The sequence below is a fragment of the Xiphophorus couchianus genome, chromosome 14 (assembly GCF_001444195.1).
Source record: "Xiphophorus couchianus chromosome 14, X_couchianus-1.0, whole genome shotgun sequence".
NCBI classification, from domain to species: domain Eukaryota; kingdom Metazoa; phylum Chordata; class Actinopteri; order Cyprinodontiformes; family Poeciliidae; genus Xiphophorus; species Xiphophorus couchianus.
Genome location: NC_040241.1, coordinates 19,711,858 through 19,726,784, shown reverse-complemented (window position 1 = coordinate 19,726,784; position 14,927 = coordinate 19,711,858). Strand labels below are relative to the sequence as shown.

At 38.9% G+C, this 14,927-nt stretch overlaps 1 protein-coding gene and 2 pseudogenes across 2 annotated transcripts; all 3 read right to left on the bottom strand.

Annotated features, from left to right (window-relative positions):
- Window positions 1-2,047: 2,047 nt before the first annotated feature.
- LOC114157593 (UDP-glucuronosyltransferase 2B31 pseudogene) lies at window positions 2,048-5,270 on the bottom strand (annotated as a pseudogene).
- A 113-nt stretch (window positions 5,271-5,383) lies between these two features.
- LOC114157591 (UDP-glucuronosyltransferase 2B20-like) lies at window positions 5,384-10,064 on the bottom strand. Of its 2 annotated transcripts, none has more exons than XM_028038681.1 (2): window positions 9,988-10,064; window positions 5,384-7,966 (listed from the first exon to the last, which is right to left on the bottom strand). In XM_028038681.1, exon 2 carries the CDS (start codon window positions 7,961-7,963, stop codon window positions 6,377-6,379), a length of 1,587 nt encoding a protein of 528 aa, XP_027894482.1. In that variant the 5' UTR covers window positions 7,964-7,966; window positions 9,988-10,064; the 3' UTR covers window positions 5,384-6,376. The 2 variants fall into 2 exon arrangements, with proteins under 2 accessions (XP_027894482.1, XP_027894480.1); XM_028038679.1 differs by lacking the exon at window positions 9,988-10,064 and adding an exon at window positions 8,726-8,863.
- Window positions 10,065-10,471: 407 nt separating this feature from the next.
- Window positions 10,472-14,391, bottom strand: LOC114157592 (UDP-glucuronosyltransferase 2B31 pseudogene; annotated as a pseudogene).
- Between the last annotated feature and the right edge of the window lie 536 nt (window positions 14,392-14,927).

Here is a 14,927-nt window from a genome sequence, read left to right as displayed (position 1 = left end):
GCTTTTTTGAACAGGTTAGGGTAGGTCTAGGAGTTATAGAAAACAAGCTTATTACAGGTTTTGCGTAAAATCATTCTTAGATAATTAGATTTTAGTCTATTCAGTTTCGTTTTAGAGCCTATTGTTGCTTTAAATACAAATTAGCTGCTGCTTGCCACGTCCCCTCACTGCTCACTGTTTACACTTGCATGTGAGTGTAACTGTGGGAGTCGAAACGCAAATGCGCAATTATACAACCGTACATTTTTGAAAAGCAGAAGTGGAGCCCCCTGCACAACCAAGAAGAATGCAGCAAGTGGTTTCTGGATAAGTCAACAACAATGGCTGCTGCCTTTTCCAGCAGTAAAACCAGGCGACCAAACATGTTGGAGCTCAGCTTGGGTTGCTAGGTAACGGCACGGTGCCTGTTGACTGTGACAGTTGGGACGGTTTTTAAAATGCCTCATTTTCCAAACATCAGAACATAAACTTATTGCCAAAAAAACGCTGGGTGTTTCTTTGTAGCGCCGGTGCTGCTTTTAGAAGCAGCTGAGACTCAAATGGAAATACAAATTGTGAATTCTGTGTGATAAGGGCCCTTTTAAGAATTTTTTAAAACTTAAAACAAGCTCAAATTTCTGGCTGACAAGTTACTTCAAAGTTAATTTTGTTTAATTCTAAATATGTGAAGATATTTGCAATAGAAACTAGATAAAAATACTTGGTAAGATTTTGTTTTTGCAGTGACACTTCATAATAAAATTACTCAAGTAAAAGTAAGAAGTAAGGCATAATAAAGAAAACTCCTAAAAACTATTCAAGTAAATGTAATTGAGTAAATGTAATTAGTTCCTACCCAACTCTGACTGATGAAACATAGAAAAATGAAAGCTGTTGTGTGTTTGTGTCAAACCTCAGAAATTGATTAATGTTCAACCTGCTTGAGAACAAAGCAGTAATTATTAATATTTTTAGCTCCAAAACAGTTTTATAGACACTGTGTGAGCTAAATTTCTGTCCTGAGTAATTTTTCTCACCAAAAGGAGGAAAAACATCCCAGACAATTGAAATTGTTTGAGTGGAGAATGGATTTATTGAGACAATAAGTGTGCGGCTGTATTTTTACCACGCAGATTCAACGGGAGCAGGGCCATTCAGATTGCTTCCTTCTAAATGTCACAGATCTCTGATTTATTGAATAACCCCAGTTGGTACCTAGTGAGCCGAAAGTCCTGTGAGACTTTTCGACCCGTCTCCAGCTCCCTCTGTTCCCCGGTGTGAACCTCGCTCAGCCTGCAGTCGGACATAAACACGATTAAACAGGAAGCCACCTGAATGTGACCTCCACCTCGAGTCCAACCCGGCATGGCGACAGCAAGATAAACCGTTTCTAGTAGTTTATTTAAATATGGGAGGTACTTCTGTCAAAATGTATTTTATTTAAAATCTTCTGTTATCTTCAGAATGAATGAATCATTAACAACATGTTCTATCTTCATTCTTGGACTTCCGATTAGACTTTTGAATAACTTTTCCTCTATTTTTATTGTATTTTTTTCAGCAGTTCCTGCCACTTAGTACTTATATTTATAATTAATTCATACAAATAGCATTTAAGTCTTTCTGTCCCTTCATAAACTGTACAAACTTGAGCTTTGTAAACAAATTCATCATTAATTATCTTCTCCTGACCTGATGACTTCAAAATTAGATGCGTTCATCTCTAAAAGCTGTGCAAACTGAGGTCAGAAAGCTGATTTCTGCCTGAATTAGGAGCAAACAGTCTGATTTCCTGGAATATTAGGGACAACACTGGATCTCAATAACTTGTTTATAATTGGCCATGTCCAGTTTTTAAACACCAGAAAGACTAATCATTGCATGGGAGCATATAACACACAAAGATTTCCTGTTATTCTCAGGATTTATTTAAAACAACAAAGATAATTTCATTTTAGCTGAGAAAGTAAGAAGAATCAACGGAAGCAACTATTAATAATTACAGTTACTAATAATCAAACTTACCACACAATGATTAAATAATTAAACAAAAAAAAAACAAGCACAATAAGATTTACAATTTATTTTCTATATTTACACTTAAGAAGTAAATAGTTCAATAATGAGCAAATGAACACTCAAAACACAATTTAATTAAATTTACTGATCCCTCAGGAATCTAATGAGGTGTTATGGTTTAATGTTGAGATTAAAGTTTTCATCTAAATATAAGCATGATAAAGACTTGGTATAAAACCAGGACTCGCCTTAATAGATTTCTCCAGATGTGTGTCTATCATAGTTACATCTCTTGTCGGAATTAAAAAATGTCTGGACTAGTCGCTGTTTTAGTCGAAAAAGTCACTCTGAGACCAACAAGACGTCATTGATGCTTTGGTGGCTCGTTTTTCTTTTTTTTCTCCGAAGAGTTTTTGCGGCGCTATGGGCTCGTATTTTTTGCGACAGTAGGCAGACAGGAAAGAGGGCGAGGAGACGAGGGAGGACATGCAGCATAGGTCGCCGAGAGTCGAATCCACAATGTCCGCGTCGAGGACTAAGGCCTCCAAACATGGGGCGTTCTAACAGTTCTTGTGGTTGAATGAGGGAGTTTCTTTGATGAATTACTCTGGTTTGATCTTCTTGCTGGACCTCTTACAGCAGAGTAACCTACAGACAAACATGAAACCCCAGATGGAGGTTCCAGTTATGGCCAATACAAAGACTGCTACGTCTAGGCAGAAGTAAGAATACCAAGGCAGACCGAAGCCTGCGGACTGCAGGTGGGCGGCTCCTTTGTTCCTGATGACGTACTCTATCCAGAAGATGGCTGTGTCCATTGGAGACATTGGTCGGTCACGGTGTAGCTGAGAGAGACGTTGGCTGTTTTCACGGTAAGATGGATTCTCCAAGATGTCCTTTAGAGCCTCCAGGAAATTGTCTTTGGTCAGTGATCGGACCTCCACCACCCTAGCTGCACCACGAACTTTCAGTCGGAGTAAGTTGTCAAATTGATCAAATAGGAGGGGCAAACCCAGAACAGGAACACCATGATAGACGGCCTCATACATGCCATTGGTTCCTCCATGGGCTATGAAGACTTTAGTCTTAGGATGTCCCAGGAGATCATTCTGGGGAAGCCATTTCACCAGCTTGGTGTTTTTGCCCAAAGATGAAGGTTTGTCACCATCAAAACGCCAAATCACTTTCTGAGGGAGCTCAGCAAAAGCAGCAGCAATGGCTTCTGTGATCCCATAAGGCAGAGCTGACACCAGTGTTCCCAGTGACATGACCACCACCCCATGTTCCCCAGAGCTCTGCATGATTTCCTCCAACTCATCAGGTAAAGGTTGGGCCTCCTTGCCCTGGAAGCCCCCTATGTAAACCATATTGGGCATGGTGGGCCGAGGGAAGTCAAAGATAAAATCTCCTCTACAAAGCCAGATATCAGCTGAGAGCTCCAAAGACACCAAGTCAGTTCCAGGAGGGAAGTATTTCTGGAAGAGATCTGTGTAGGCTGGGTTAACGACAACGTACAACTCATAAAGATTGTAGAGATAATGCAACATATTCTTTGTCCTCTCTAGAAAATCCATCTGATCATGAAGTTCACTTCCTGATACAGGTGCATAGGAGACAGGAGATGGAGCTATGGATTGATGACTTTCTCCATTATTGATCCAGCGGACATTAAAGACCATTGGAAGCTTGAGATAACCACCCAGAATAACCCCTATAGGAAACGCAGGATCCGTCAACATGAGGTCAAACTTCATGTCCTTTAACTTCTTCATTAGCACTTCATCCTCTAAAATTATATTAGACAATCGTGCCAAACTCTTATGGTTGTGTTTTAACATCAATGTAAGCAAATTGTGTTGACAAAATGAGCGTATAAAATTAGGATGGCCACGGCAATCCATGACATCCAGGAGCATTTTCATGAAAATGCTCCTGTCTGCCTCATCGAAGAAAGATGGAATATGAATTGAGGTGTAAATGGAAGGGTTATTGGTGATGTACCAGCTTTTGGCGGAGTGCAAAACGGTGATTTCGTGACCCCTGGAGTGAAGCTGTTCCAGGATAACCTTCATGTTGATCCAGTGGCTGCCATCAACAGGCAACACCAGGATCTTACTGCCTTTACAGTAAGAGGATCTGAGCACTAGACAGCAGAGGACTGCCAGGAATACAGAGACCGCCTTGGACATTTTCTGCAAAGGAAAAACAAAAAGGTTTTTTTTATGCCAAGCAGATGTACTTTTAAAAGAGGGGATAACATATCAAATTTTTTTACTTCAGATACAAATGGTAAGAACAATCATTTAACCCTCCCACGGTGTTATCAGGACGCCCAGAAGGAGTGCGGCTGATGTCACCGTCAGACAATGGTTAAGTGTCGTCCCATCAGTCAATCAGTTCCCGAAACGACACACAAAGAAAAACCTTGTAAAAGTGTATTCGGGGGTCAAACCTTGCTGGACTGCACACATAATGAAAAGCTCATGGGTCCAGTGGACCATGTCTCCTAAGACTGCAGGAGGGTTAAAAGCCAACCATTTTATCTAAGACAGAGTGCACTAAACCATTTGTGTTTTAAAATTCAAGAGTTTCCACTCGATATTTTCTTCCCTCTTCTAAAATAATTTACTTGGAATCGACAAAGACAAGGTATTTGTCAAGCTTTTTCTCTTTTATCTGACAAGTTTAACGATGGTTTTTATACTCAATTACATTTGGTCTCATCAGACCAAAGGATATGACTCCAAAAAATAAGGTGTCTGCCCCATTTTGCAAACTGCAGTATGGCTTTTTATGTTGCATTTAGAGTAATTGCCTCTGTTATGTTAAAATTTGATGAAGTATCAATTATGCATTTATCATCATGTAAAAAATGCAGAATCCAAACATATTTAGTTCACTCAGATCATCTCGGGAAGCAGTTAGAAAATGAACAATATGGAGTTGTTTTTGCATAATAATGTAAACTGAAAAATCAAACCTGAATCTAGATGAATCCTATTCCAGATGTTTGCCTTGAGCTGTTCATTGTCAGGAAGCGGGATTGTATTTGACACTCGCCTCACATTTCACAGTGAGTCTGAGCTTGTAGGACAAAGTCCAGTATGTGTACTAAAGGCAAGTTACAAAGTTTTATTGCTTGTCCTGAAAGGCTGTTTGGTATAATTATGTAGCATATGTGTATCTGTTTAGTCAATAGCTGGGCTGCGGAAAGTGTGGTTACATTTCCTTTTTTTCACACTATCTCTAAAAGACCAAATCTGAGTTTTATTTTACCTAACAAAATTAAGGCGAGTCAACATCCCTTTTTCCTTGACATGTCCTCTTCGTAAGAACAAAATGTTTGATCCAGTCGGGAGTCAGAGAAAGACAGCAAGACAATAAGTAGAGAAACTGCAAAGATTGATTTATTGTGACAGAGGCAAAAAAAAAATTCAGGTTGCTTTTCAGCATGTAGGTCTTGCGTTTAAATCTCAGCCATCAACATAACTTTTTTTGTTTCCCTGTATGATTGTATACAATTGTGCAGGAGACTCATATTGAACAGTATTTAACTTTCCATTGTTTCGGGACTATCCAGAATAAAATCAGTAGAATTGTACAACCATTATCAGTTGGGAAAACCACAGGCCAATCACGTATTAGTACGAAGTAAAAACGTGCAACAGCAGAACCTTTTTCAGGACGATGTGCAATGAACACAGATCTCAAGAATACAAGACAGTTTTCCTAAGCCTTGCTACTCTTACAAGATCTTTATACCCTCTTTTCGCAACTCAGATTACATAAACATTTTTGAACCTGTACTTCTCTGAGCAAAGAAGCAAATTACTAAGTCTCATTGGAGGGCAAGAAAGTCGTTCTCAATTATGCTCTCAAAGTTATGTGGGTGAAAGAATTGCCACTCTCAAATAAGGATTAAAGCCAACATCTTTTATAAGTTGTGTACAGAAAATGTCATACAAGTTGTAGAGGAGCGATCAACTACACAGAGAAATAACTTTTGATAAAAGTAACCCCCCTTAATCTAAAAAGTCAAATATCCCTGAAAGTGTGATGTTTTTCCAGTGGCTTTTTCCTATCATCTTTCCTTGACAGGCCTCCTTCATAAACATTAATACTACCATCTACTAATGTTAGTATTAATGTTGTATTTTACTGAGAAACAGGTCTGTTGCAAAATCCCTTTTTTTCTAAATTCAATATGTCCAGAAATAACATTTTAATGTAAGATAGTTAACAATTGTATGGTATTAACATTGAATATGAGGCAGAAATGTTGGTATATTGCACAGCTTGTTGTTTTTGGTTAAGCTACAGGGAGGACACTGTAGCAAAGCTGTATAGTTATTAAAATGGAAGTAATTTTTTAAATGAATTACTCTGGTTTGATCTTCTTGCTGGACCTCTTACAGCAGAGTAACCTACAGACAAACATGAAACCCCAGATGGAGCTCCCAGTTACAGCCAGTACAAAGACTGCTACATCTAGGCAGTAGTAGGAATACCAAGGCAGGCTGAAACCTGCGGACTGCAGGTGGGCGGCTCCTTTGTTCCTGATGACGTACTCTATCCAGAAGATGGCTGTGTCCATTGGAGACATTGGTCGGTCACGGTGTAGCTGAGAGAGACGTTGGATGTTTTCACGGTAAGATGGATTCTCCAAGATGTCCTTTAGAGCCTCCAGGAAATTGTCTTTGGTCAGTGATCGGACCTCCACCACCCTAGCTGCTCCGCGAACTTTCAGTCGGAGTAGGTTGTCAAATTGATCAAATAGGAGGGGCAAACCCAGAACAGGAACACCATGATAGACGGCCTCATACATGCCATTGGTTCCTCCATGGGCTATGAAGACTTTAGTCTTAGGATGTCCCAGGAGATCATTCTGGGGAAGCCATTTCACCAGCTTGGTGTTTTTGCCCAAAGATGAAGGCTTGTCACCATCAAAACGCCAAATCACTTTCTGAGGGAGCTCAGCAAAAGCAGCAGCAATGGCTTCTGTGATCTCAGGGGGCAGAACTGACACAAATGTCCCTACAGACATGACCACCACCCCGTGTTCTCCAGAGGTCTGCATGAATGCCTCCAACTCATCAGGCAGAGGTTGGGCCTCCTTGCCCTGGAAGCCCCCTATGTAAACCATATTGGGCATGGTGGGCCGAGGGAAGTCAAAGATAAAATCTCCTCTACAAAGCCAGATATCAGCTGAGAGCTCCAAAGACACCAAGTCAGTCCCAGGAGGGAAGTATTTCTGGAAGAGATCTGTGTAGGCTGGGTTAACGACAACGTACAACTCATAAAGATTGTAGAGATAATGCAACATATTCTTTGTCCTCTCTAGAAAATCCATCTGATCATGAAGTTCACTTCCTGATATAGGGACATAGGAGACAGGAGATGGAGCTATGGATTGATGACTCTCTCCATTATTAATCCAGCGGACATTACAAACCATTGGCAGCTTGAGGTAACCACCAAGAATAACCCCCATAGGAAACGCAGGGTCTGTCAACATGAGGTCAAACTTGGTATCCTTGAGTGTCTTCATTAGTGTTTCATCCTCAAAAATATTATTAGTCATTATAGACGTGATCTTATGCATGTCTTTTAACAGCATTGTAATCAATTTGTGTTGACAAAATGAGCGTATAAAAGTAGGATGGCCACGGCAATCCATGACATCCTGCATCATTTTCATGTAAAAGTTCCTGTCCATCTCATCGAGTACTGTTGGAATATGAATTGAGGTGTAAATGGAAGAGCTATTGGTGATGTACCAGCTTTTGGCGGAGTGCAAAACGGTGATTTCGTGGCCCCTGGAGTGAAGCTGTTCCAGGATAACCTTCATGTTGATCCAGTGGCTGCCGTCAACAGGCAACACCAGGATCTTACTGCCTTTACAGTAAGAGGATCTGAGCACTAGACAGCAGAGGACTGCCAGGAATACAGAGACCGCCTTGGACATTTTCTGCAAAGGAAAAACAAAACGATTTTTTTTATCACGCAGATGAATTTTGGAAAAGGGTATGACTTATCATGTTTATTTATTTCAGACTGAAAAAGTAAGTTTGACGCTCAAGAGGAGCGCGGCTGATGTCACAGTCAGACAGTCGGGAAGCGGGAGGATTTTCCCATCAGACCGACAGTTTGCGAAATGACCCACAAAGAAAAACCTTTGCTGTATCAGTATGACCCCTCCAGATCCCTCACAGGGTAAAATGCTTACAGGGTCCAATGACATGGTCTTTTAAGTCCCCCAGAGGGTTAAAAAACCAACAGTTTAATCTAAGTGTCTGAAGAGTTTACTAAACTTTTCATGTTTCAAATTCTAGGAATTTCCAGGAGAAATTTTCCTCTTTCTTCTGGAAAAATGTATTTTGGATCAATGAAGGCCAGATATTTAGCAAGCTCTTTTTTTCTGACAAGTTTAGCAATGGTTTTTATACTCAATTACATTTGGTCTCATCAGTACAAAGAATATCACTCCAAAAATTAGGGATTGCATTTACATTTGCAAACTGCAATATGGCTTCTTATCTTGCTTTTAGAGTAATGGTCTTTGTTACATTCCAAATACGATGAAGTACTGAATACTTATTAACATAAATGTAAAAGAAAATGGCAGAAGACAAATGTATTTAATCCACTCAGATCAACTTAAAAAGCAGTTAGAAAATGAACAAAATGAAATATGTTTTTCATAATAACGTAAACTGAAAAATCAAACCTGAATTTTGATTAATCCTATTCCAGATGTTTGCCTTGAGCTGTCCATCGTCAGGAAGCGGGATTGTATTTTATACTGGCCTCACGTCTCAGTCAGCAAGCCTGAGCATGTGGGACAAAGTCCAATACATGTACTAAAGGTAAGTTACAAAACATTTGTGCTTGTGCTGAAAGGCTGCTGGTTTTACTTACGTTGCATATCTGTATGAGTTTAGTCGATAGTTTGTGGGTGTTTTCTTTTTCATATTATCTCTTAAATACCCAACAAATGTCATTTTTATTTTGTCTAGCATAATTTAGGGGATCTAATATCCCTTTTTCCCGGACATGTTGTTTTTTATAATCAGAAAACAAGAACTCATTATGTCTGTGTTACGACATAATGAATTCCTCATTAAATCTGACTGATTGCCATGTTCATTACAAAGTGCGTACCGCTGTGCCATAGAACAGCGATGGACACAAAAAAGCTCAAAGGTTATGCTTAAATGCTGCCTTGTCACTTTATTAATGTCACACAAAATATTTTTTAAAGGTTTTGCCTTAAAAAGTCTTGGTCTCATCAAGACTTATAAAGACTTGATGAAACTTTATGGATTTGAAGACTTTATATGTCTCATCCAGTCATCACCTGGGCTCCCAAAATTATATAAAGCAATAGTAGTCTTAGTTTATGCCAACTTCGCAAATAAAAAAACTAAGAAGGGAAAAAAATTACCTGTTCAAAAATTTTCAGATAGAAATCATTCCAGTAATTCTGTTTGATCTAAAACAAGAAAAGGTTAATATGAATTTATGTCTGGCAGTGAGACAAACAATCCAAAAAATTTGGATGAATTAAAATAACTGAACAAATTTTCTTTCATCAACTTTATTAATATCTTTGACTTTTTCTTTTGTAGTTGTTTATCTCTACATAAAATCCAAAGGTATTTGGAGTTTAGCAGCAAATATTTTCCAATTTTCTTGGAAAACAAAATAAAAGAATACTGTATCCATTTTCAGGACTCCATATAAAACATGAGAATTACTAATATGTTTTTCACTCCTCTGTGTTGATAAGCTTCTGATGTCCATTTTTATCTTCAGCTTGTGTGTCTGGTGTACTCCAAATATGATGAAACATTCATTGTACATTAACAACCATGTAAAAAAAAAAGAGTAGTCAGAGTCCAAACATATTTAATTCACTCAGATTAACATAAAAAATGAAAACAATGAATATGAAGTTATGTTTTCTTCAGGTAGACTGAAAAATCAAACCTGAATCTTGATTAATCCAATTCCAGATGTTTGCCTTGAGCTGCCCGTCGTCAGGAAGCAGGATTGTATTTGACACTCAGCTCACGTTTCAACCAGCAAGTCTGAGCTTGTGGGTCAAAGTGCAATATGTGTACAAAAGGTAAGCTACAAAGATTTTATTGCTTGTGCTGACATGGTGTTTGTTTTAATTACAGAGCGTACCTGTATGCATTTACTGACATTTTCACTGCTCTCTGTTCTCATATGTCCGTTTTAATTTGGTGCACACATTTATGGCTATGTATTTACTGCCAGGAGGCAGGAAAGGAGGCTTGATCACCACAGAGGAGTAACAAAATTACTGAATACAGAAGGGACAGTATTTCATGCTGTAATTTGAATGAATTTATGTTCCTGTGATAGATGAGAACAAGAACGGCCTTTAGAATGGCTCTTAAAGAATCAAATAATATGGGTGAAAGAATCGTCACGCTCAAAAAAAGTATTAAATTCAACATCTTTAATTAGTTGTGGACAGAAAATCTTCCGCAATACATGTTTTGTAATCAATTAGAATTTAAAATTTCAGATTTGACAAATAAGGATACGGAGAAAACACTTGTGTTTGTTTCAGTAACAGATCAGTTGCAAAAGCACTTTAGTTTTCTCAATTCATATGTCCAGAATTAACATTTTAATTACAGTTTAGATGAGTTTTATGGTCTTAACGCAACATTGAATATGAGGAAGAAATGTTGGTATATTGCACAGCTTATTGTTTTTGCTTCAGCTACAGGCAGAACCCTGTAGCAAAATTGTATATTTATAAAAACTGAAGTAATTTGATTAATTATTCTGGTTTGATCTTCTTGCTGGACCTCTTACAGCAGACTAACCTACAGACAAAGATGAAACCCCAGATGGAGGTTCCAGTTACGGCCAATACAAAGACTGCTACATCTAGGCAGTAGTAGGAATACCAAGGCAGACTGAAACCTGCGGACTGCAGGTGGGCGGCTCCTTTGTTCCTGATGACGTACTCTATCCAGAAGATGGCTGTGTCCATTGGAGACATTGGTCGGTCACGGTGTAGCTGAGAGAGACGTTGGATGTTTTCACGGTAAGATGGATTCTCCAAGATGTCCTTTAGAGCCTCCAGGAAATTGTCTTTGGTCAGTGATCGGACCTCCACCACCCTAGCTGCTCCGCGAACTTTCAGTCGGAGTAGGTTGTCAAATTGATCAAATAGGAGGGGCAAACCCAGAACAGGAACACCATGATAGACGGCCTCATACATGCCATTGGTTCCTCCATGGGCTATGAAGACTTTAGTCTTAGGATGTCCCAGGAGATCATTCTGGGGAAGCCATTTCACCAGCTTGGTGTTTTTGCCCAAAGATGAAGGCTTGTCACCAACAAAACGCCAAATCACTTTCTGAGGGAGCTCAGCAAAAACAGCAGCAATGGCTTCTGTGATCCCATGAGGCAGAGCTGACACCAGTGTTCCCAGTGACATGACCACCACCCCGTGTTCCCCAGAGCTCTGCATGAATGCCTCCAACTCATCAGGCAGAGGTTGAGCCTCCTTGCACTGGAAGCCCCCTACGTAAACCATATTGGGCATGGTGGGCCGAGGGAACTCAAAGATAAAATCTGCCCTGAAAAGCCAAATATCAGCTGAGAGCTCCAAAGACAAGAAGTCAGTTCCAGGAGGGAAGTATTTCTGGAAGACATCTGAGTATGCTGGGTTAATGATGAAGTGCTGTTCATAAAGGCTGTAGAGATAATGCAACATATTCTTTATCCTCTCCTGAAAATCCATTTTATGGTGAAGTTCACTTCCAGATATAGGAACATAGGAGACCGGAGATGGAGCGATAGTTAGATGACCTTCCCCTGTATTCATCCAGCGGACATTATAGACCATTGGAAGCTTTAGGTAACTACCAAGAATCACGCCTAAAGGAAGTGCTGGGTCTGTCAATACTATGTCAAATTTAGTATCCTGTAACCTCTTCATTAGCACAACATCCTCCAAAATTTTACCAGCTGATTTTGCCAGAATCGTATGACCATCTCCTAAGGCAGATGTGAGCAAGTGCTGTTGATAAAATGTGCGTATAAAATTGGGATAGCTTCGTCGATACATGACATCCTGGATCATTGTAATGTAAAAGTCTCTGTCTGCGTCATCCTCCAACATTGGAACATTAATGGAGGTATAAATGGAGGAGTTACTGGGGATGTACCAACTCTTAGCAGAGCGTAGAACTGTGATTTCATGGCCTCTGGAGTGAAGCTCTTCAAGGATTATTTTCATGTTGATCCAGTGGCTGCCATCAACAGGCACCACCAGTATCTTGCTGCCTCCACAGTAAGTGGATGGGAGTAACAAGATGCAGAGAAGTGCCAGGAATACAGAGGCAGTGGTGGACATTTCCTGGGGGTAAAAAAGGCACAAAATGAAATAATTGTTAGCTAACCTTAAAAGTCAAATAGTAGCACATTTTATCTATAGCTCTATTATATTTTAATGATATGTAGAGGTGGACGCACTTCCAATAATATGCTATAGCAGAGCTAATTAATTGTTTAGCTTTTAGCATATTTTCTAACTTTAAAAATGTTTAGTGCACTTGCCCCAATTAAAATTTTCCAGATAAATTCTAAAGTGCTAATTTACTTGCTTCAACATAGAACAAGTTGTGTTGTTCTATGTTGAAGTTTGACTGTTAATAATTCGAGTTGTTAGACGCTTATATTCATGCTCTTATTTTGGAGTCTGTTTACACAGCAGTTCTGTTTCCTCTCCTCATGTTGTCTTTTTGCAGACACTTTGAATAAGTGGCAAGTAAACAACAAGTGAACAAATGAGGTAGAAAAATGCTTACATGAACAAACCAAGGTTGTTAGTTAAACAAATAAATTTTAAAAATTCACTTATATGAATTATTTTTGACAAGCTTTTGTGTTATATGTTTTTCTATCTTGTATGAAACATCAGAACTATCAAATTACAAGTATTTTATAGAGAACCCCATAAAGGAGGGAAGTTGCAAACAGCTAAAACTGGTAAAACAGCTGTAAACTGAGTAACCAAACTTATCTGTTTATCTCATTTACTTCCACTTGGAACAAGGCTAGGTCACCTGCCTTGAGTCATATAGGTGCATGTTATTACTCTGTAACTCAGATGGATTAGTATGAAGAAAGTGAAAACCTATTTTGTCAATTCTCAGCAGTAAAAACAAAATTTAGGTCAGTTTTTGTTTGAAGACACTTGGTGTATTCTGAAAAGTTTGAATAGAGCAATTAAAAGCAGATTTAGGTGCGCCATGGTATAATTTTAGAGCATGTCAATGAGTAGATGTGGTCCTAGTTACCATGACAACAGAAGAAAACCCAAAGGCTTGAAAAAAGTGATCGCTTTGTGATTTAAATTTAAAAGTCGTAGCTTTGTCCTAATTTATTTAGTTAATTTTCTAAACTGCTGTCTGGTGGGCCACAAAAAAATCAAGGTCCGCAAATGGCCCCCGAACCTCACTTTGAACAACCTTGATCTATATAATGTATTTCTAGTGAATTTAGTTAATACAATAAATTAACTTTTCAAAATTATCCTAATTTATTAACTAAGACTATACAAACACACGTGCCTGTAATGCACCTCCTTTTTATGGGTCATAAACAATGCCAAAAACCAGTATGTATGTGTATTTTTTAAAATATTACATTTGTGTAATTGTTACATTTTTAAAATTGAAACACAGCACACAATATACACACCAGTGAAGATGGAAAAATAGTACATTTTAAAGCATAATTGATCCATAACTGATTAGTACTCAGTTTGGTTTTAGTGCTGTTTGTTTATACATATAAAGGGTTCGTTAATTAACTCACCTGACTGTTGTTGTACCCGATTCCCAGAGTATAATTTGTGCTGCCAGTCCTCGGTGAGCCAGGATAATATTTGATGCTTATTTTCAGACAGCTGAGCTTTTGTACAAAGATGACCTCAGTTTGTAATCAAAGTCCAGTTTGTAGATTAAAGGTGAAGTTATCAGAGTTCATGGCACGTTTAACATCAAATATTACTCGTGAACATGGTAGTTCAATGGATTTATTCACTAATTTCCTTTTGAGATTTGATAAAGGAGTATTTCTTTGAGTTAGTAGGTGTTGTGTATTTTATTGTTTCCTGTCATTTCCCCAGTCAGCCTGTTCAGTTTGTCAGGCTGAATTAATTTGCACACAACTTAGTTTTTACACACCTTGAATGAGACAAAGTCCAGTCTTTGGGTTAAAGGTAAGACACAAACACTTATCATGAAAATTGCATTGGTTAGCAAAATGATGTGCATGAACTTAGCACAAAAAGTACAGTAGGCAAGTTTATTTGTTTAGCACATTTAAGCAGCAAGACAGTTCAAAGTGCTTTACAGGATGAAAACAAAAACAATACATTGCAGTGGGATAATAAAGGTAAATAAAGAAAAATTGGACTATAGACTAAAATGTATTATTTTTCAGTCAACATTAATCAAAGGCAACTCAGAAAATGTAACTTACACCCCCTCTCCCAGGACACTGTTAGCGGTAGACATGTTCTGAAAAGGAAGAGGGGCCCCAAATCAAATTTTACCCCCAGACCCTATATAACCTTTGGCCGGCCCTGCTGCAAGGTTATATTTCTGTATTTTTCCAAACCGGTCACTGAATCAAAAGCAAGCTCTTACATCCTTTTTGGTTGCACACAAAAAATGCTTCTGGAACACAACAAAAACCTTCCAAAGAGACGGGAGTGGCAGGGGAAAGAGAGAAGGAGGAAGCAGCAAGGTCATACAGCGGAGGGAAAATAACACGGGCGTTCGTGATTACGGCGATAGATCGAGTCCCAGCTCAGTCATATCAGCGAGCCGCAGCCTTTCCCTCCCCTCGCTCGCTCGCCCTCTGAGGAT